The 5,642-nt window shown below is 38.9% G+C and overlaps 1 protein-coding gene across 4 annotated transcripts in view; it reads right to left on the bottom strand.

Annotated features, from left to right (window-relative positions):
- The window catches only part of arnt (aryl hydrocarbon receptor nuclear translocator), a 23,775-nt gene that overhangs the window by 7,637 nt on the left and 10,496 nt on the right, over nt 1-5,642 (bottom strand). For 3 of the 4 annotated variants that reach the window (XM_014004710.1, XM_014004712.1, XM_014004709.1), the window contains exons 11-15: nt 4,700-4,834; nt 4,534-4,608; nt 908-1,059; nt 587-703; nt 161-248 (exon numbers count right to left, since the gene is read on the bottom strand). In XM_014004710.1, coding sequence (XP_013860164.1) covers nt 161-248; nt 587-703; nt 908-1,059; nt 4,534-4,608; nt 4,700-4,834 — 567 coding nt within the window. The remainder of the gene's footprint in view (nt 1-160; nt 249-586; nt 704-907; nt 1,060-4,533; nt 4,609-4,699; nt 4,835-5,642) is intronic. The other variant, XM_014004711.1, reaches the window with a different exon arrangement.

Genomic DNA, 5,642 nt, shown 5'->3' with positions numbered 1-5,642 from the left:
AAATAATTACTCAAGTAAAGTACAGATACACAAAAATTCTACTTAAGTACAGTAAAGAAGTAGTTGTACTTAGTTACTTTACAACTCTGTAAAGAACAAAGGAGAAACGTGTGGGTTTCTGTAACGTGGATTCATGTACGGCTTCATTTCTGCTCCTGACCTGTGTGTGGGTGCTCGGTCTTGTTTCGTACACTCCATCTCTGGTTCCTCCTCCCTCCAGGTCAGCCTGCTGCTGCTGCTGCAACTGTCTGAAGAAACAAACAAACTAAATCAGTTTGGAAGGACAACCCCCTAAAAATGGACTCATCGTTATTCAACAGATGAATAAACCCAAACACCTCCTGATCAAAAACAGCACTCAAACCACCACAGTATTACTAACACTCTACACCGCCTCTGTTCAAACCGTCTTTCCACCACATTTAAAAAAGGAAAACATGCTCGTTTCCAGCTCAGCACCTCTGAAGAAAAGGAGGAGGAGTCAACCGTAATGGGAAATGAAAAATAAGAACTCAGAAGCCGTAGAGCCGTAGCGTCCCACAAAGAAGCAGCCCGCTCTCCAAAGCAGCAGGACGGCTCGTCTCACCTGGTGGCCACCTGCCTGGGGCTGAGCACAACGGCGTGATGGGTCGGGCTGCTCTGACCCAGAGGCATCGCAGCCCCCGGGGAAGCGATGGGAGTGAGAGGGTCCTGGGTTGAGTTTCTATTGTCCCACAAATATTGATGCATGAGCAGGAGACGTGTTGGGAGAGAGGGATTTAAAGAAGATTGTGTTTGAAGGTTTTAAGAGGATCTCTGGGCTGAATTTATTTATATCCAGAGAGAAAAAAAAAAACAGTTTCACAAGAATCACATTACATAACTGCGTCTGATTTCACTGTGTAACCACGCAGCACTTGTTACTCACTTGACATTCACATTGGTGCAGATGATATACTCGATCTCCTCTGAAAACGGGTTCTGGAAGGTGAAGGAACTCGTTCTCATCAAGATCCATTCTCTGGATTTGGAGCAAAACCGGAACATCACAGACAGAACCTGGCCTTTCATCTTCACCACCTGAACAGATCAAAGAGTCACACTGTGGAGAATGTGTTACCATCACTAGCTGCGTTTCCATTCACCATGAAAATGCGCAAATTGGAATTTCGAAAAAAATTTGCTCAATGGAAACACGTCAATTTAAGAAAAAATTACGTTTTTCAACAAAATGTTTTTGCGCTAGGATGAGGTGGTTTTTCAGCCGTATCGAAATTGGTGTTTTTCGCAAAACTGCAATGGAAACAATTTTTTCACATCATGGGAGTCACGTGATCAACAACCAGCTGTTTCTACTGGTGAAAAAGACGATGATGAAGAAGATAACAGGAGTAGAAGTAGTAGTAATATCACAGAAGTAGTATAAAATAATAAACTCACTGACTACAGTTTCCCAAAAACACAGCATACGTAGCCGCTCCCAAGTAGGGACTTGTCTCTGGAAAGCCTCGATAAAAGACGCCGACGTCTCCTCTGATGATGAGCGCTAGTGTCGTGGTAGCAACATGCTATGTGTTTACATACATCGCTGCCATGTTTGTAATGACTTATCATGAGAACAAACGGATTCACGTGACTTTAATAACATTTCTTACTTAATGGAAACACCGCAGTTGYGAAACTGTGTTTTTTCGACATTAACAGAATATCGACAAAGTTTTGCGCACATTTGCAATGGAAACGCAGCTACTCCCACAAAAGCCAAAACATGGGTTAGATACTGGATACAGCAGGAAAGATTCCCACACTTTGGTCAACATTAAATCCAAGGAGCTTTCAAGGACTTTCCAGTACCAATTTCCATTCCTTTCCAACATCCTTAAAATCCTTCAAAAATGTTTCTAAAACTTTACAGCACCTAACACACTTTGCTCTGGTTCTGCTCGTTTTCATTTCCTACTCCTAGTTTTAGCTACTTTTTGCTAATTTTAGCATTTTTCTGTTTCAGCAAAAATTCTGCTTCTTTCTGCTATTCTTCTGCTTTTTTCACTTTCTTATGCTTTTTTATGCTACGTTGTGCTTTTTATGCTTCTTACAGTTGCTTTCTGCTATATTCAGCTATTTGCTGCACTTTTAGCTAATGTTTAGCTGGTATTAGCTAAAGTTRGGTTTTTGTAATATTTTGTATATTTTTGTAATTATTACAACTTAATTCTGCTAAATTAAGCAAACTTGTGCTTCTTATGCTAATTAAAATGTTTCCAGCTACATTTTAGCTGTTTTACTGAAAACTTTGGCTGTTTCAAGAACCAAGCGCAACGGCAATTACCTACTGCTACCGCTGAATGTTACAATAAAACAGCTTTAACAACATGTAAATTCAATGAAAAACTGAACAACATAGAAGCTTTTGAGTCAGAATCAATGAAAGAAAGTGGATTCTATGTTTACCCTACATTCATTTCTACAATACATGAACATGTAATAATGTACTGGGAGGTTCAGCAGCTCAGTTTGGGAGGAGGGGATGTGAACATGTCCAGGTGGAGCTGTGGGGCTCTCACCTGGGACCCGCCCTGCTCTGCTCTGATTGGCTAAAACTATGACTATGGCTCAGGTTATTTGCTGAAAGCCACGTCAGTTTACTGTAATCCTGAGTTATCCACCGTAACAAATCTAAGTTTTTTTATTTTATTATTTAAATTTTGTCGTGTGAATAGAGAACTTCAATCCCCAAAAAACATTCAAGAACTTTCAAGGACAAGTGTAATTTTTGGCTGTTTTCACAAACTTTCCAGGACCTTGAAATCCCTTTTTTTTTTTTCAAATTCACAAACTTTTCAAAAATTTCAAGGACCTGTGGGAACCCTGGTGAAGTGTCTTGCCCAAGAGTACACCTTCCGGGTCCAGGACGACTCCCCTACCCACCCTGCCACAGCCGCCCCAACGTACCAAACAGTCACTGCCGTCTGAAGTGGTCTGAGAATTTTGGGGTCGATTCTCATTAACCACAAGGGCCACGTACGAAAACAAAAACAAAAACAAAAAAGGGCACAAAGTCTAGATAAGTGATTCCCAACCAGGGGTACGTGTACCACATGTGGTATGTGAGCATATTAGGGGGTACGTGGAAAAATTTCCCATGTGTGTAAAAAAAAAGATAAAAATAGGACTGCGGTGTGTAGGGCCCTATGATTTCAGCAAAGCTGAAAATACAAACAACATCACAACATTGACACAAAATCTAATCCTGTATAAAACACAGAATCTCACGAAATTTGCTAATTTAGGGTATTTGATGCATTTTGGACAAATAATGTTTTTTGGTTTATTTATTGAATTACTTATTGACTTTCAAGGCAACGTGTTTATCTTTGTTTAATTTGAGTTGAAAAGAATAAAATGCCTGAGAATTAAACGTCCTAGGGGGTTAAATAAATCTTTTTATTTATTAATCAGTTATACATTACATTTTTGGAGAATCATCATTACGTTACACTAAAGGGGTACTAGTGCTATGACAAAATGGCTCAGGGGGTACACAAGTCTACAAAGGTTGGGAACCACTGGTCTAGATTACACCCAGAAAACTGCTGGTAGTCTAATACCACGGTAGCGCGGGGCTACGTTGCTAATGCTAGGTCCTAGCTGCTTTTCCTTTTGTCTCAATGTCGAGCGGTGAAAAAATAAAATAAAAAAACTCAGCTGGCGCTAGCTCTAAATGTCCTTGACTCTAAGCTTGGCAGAGTAGAGGGGGTGGGGACAAGTTCAGACTGTCAGACCGACAGCTCTATCATACACTGGAGGAAACACTGGTACTACTAAATAAATACTACTACTCTTTTTCATTAGCACCCTCAAATATGACTAGTCGATGGTGTGAGCCGCAAGTCGTTGTGTCACTTGAGAACCATCTATAAACCAATTCAAGCTAGACTTATGAAATAATTCACCCTATTTTTTAAAATAAAACTGATCGTCATATTTGAAGCACGTTGCAGCAGGAGGCAGCAAAGACGACCGGCGGTAAAACGTGCAGTTTGAACCTATAGATTAGGTTTTAATCAGAATTATTTTATCTTAAATACTTTTGTGATTCAGTGAACGCTCCTGCTATCGAACAGAGGAGAGCTTCTCCTGCAGCAAGCATCCTCCAACTACAAGGCCAGCATTCAAGAAAAATGCTTCTAGAAACCTCACACACATCACGAACACAAACACCTAAATGTAAACTCCAGGTTTACACATCAAAGTCTGTATAAACTCTTCTGGAGTTGATGTTGCACATCTGGCAGAAAACAATCTGCTGTGTTTCGTGGCTTCGAAGGACACAGCACACCATCTGATGTTAGAGGAATTATTTGTGGCTCTGCGTGTCCAAATTAAAACCAGATGTGTCGAGTTGAGACCGTCTGTTTTTTTTTGTTTTTGTTTTTTTACTATGCAACATTACATAAACACAACAGCAGATCTGTGGAGATGGTTTAAATTTTGAAACCAGAGGTTATGAGTTGTTTTAAAATGCTGCCAAAAACAAAAAAAAAAAAGGTCCACCTGCTGGAAACTGTCTCTCAGTAAGCCTTGGTCCTCAGGATGGGCGAACTCTACAATGTTCTTTCCCAGTAAATCCTGCAGCATAAAAAATAAAAAAAAACATATGACATTGTTTGTGGTTGTGTGGTTTTTGTGTGGCTCGGGGACTTTGAGCAGCTTTGTTTACCTGGGGCTGATAGCCAGTAGAGGCAGCACAGCGGTGGTCTACAAAGGTAAACAAACCTTGGCAGTTATGGCGGGAGATGAACTCGATTGGAACACTGATACTGCCGAGGTCTGTATCCCCTGGACAACAAGTAACCTGGAGGAGGAAATGAGACTAGCACCAGTTTAAACAGAAAGCTACAAAGAACATAATCAACACGACTAAAACAACACGTTCAAATTCACAATGACCATAATTAAGACTCTTTTTCTGTTTTGTGCGGTTATCTTTATACAAATCTCTACTAAAACTAATTATCAGCCATCAACGGTCTTTAAAAAAATTAAAAAGAACGCACTGGAACCAATGGAGCTCGTCCGGTGACATTAATTTAAATTTAATTTAATTAATTTAAATTTTTTTTTTCAAACAATAAAAAAAAAAACAAATAATAATAATAAAACAGTAAAATAAAACATACATATATAATGTAACAAATACAGGAGAAAAAAAACACAACAAATAAAATAATAAAGCGTTAAATACAATATAAAATTTCCAGCAAAATATAATGTAAAACAAAACTCATGTTCGAAAAGGGAACAGGAAGAAGCAGTAGCTTAATCCAGTCCTGTTCCTAAGACTTCATACAAATCCTTAAACCAGTTATAATTTACTCTATCATCTATGGATCAGAACTTAATACATTTTACACACAATTTAGAATTAACATAGCATTTTATCACATTCATTTTTGTAAACATTATTTATATACTCCTTATATTTTCTCTTGAATTGTGCAATTTTTTTACTTTGCTTAATTTCATCATCTAAACCATTCCACAAAACAACTGTACAAACTGTCATTACTGTCATAAATGACATAAAAACACACACACACACACACACACACAGGCTCTCCAAACATGGAGTAATTGACGGGTTCATCATGCCAGGCCACAGT

Source organism: Austrofundulus limnaeus, unplaced genomic scaffold (genome assembly GCF_001266775.1).
Source record: "Austrofundulus limnaeus strain Quisiro unplaced genomic scaffold, Austrofundulus_limnaeus-1.0 Scaffold26, whole genome shotgun sequence".
Classification (NCBI taxonomy): domain Eukaryota; kingdom Metazoa; phylum Chordata; class Actinopteri; order Cyprinodontiformes; family Rivulidae; genus Austrofundulus; species Austrofundulus limnaeus.
Note: the sequence above shows the minus strand (reverse complement) of the source record. Positions and strands in the feature narration are given on the sequence as shown.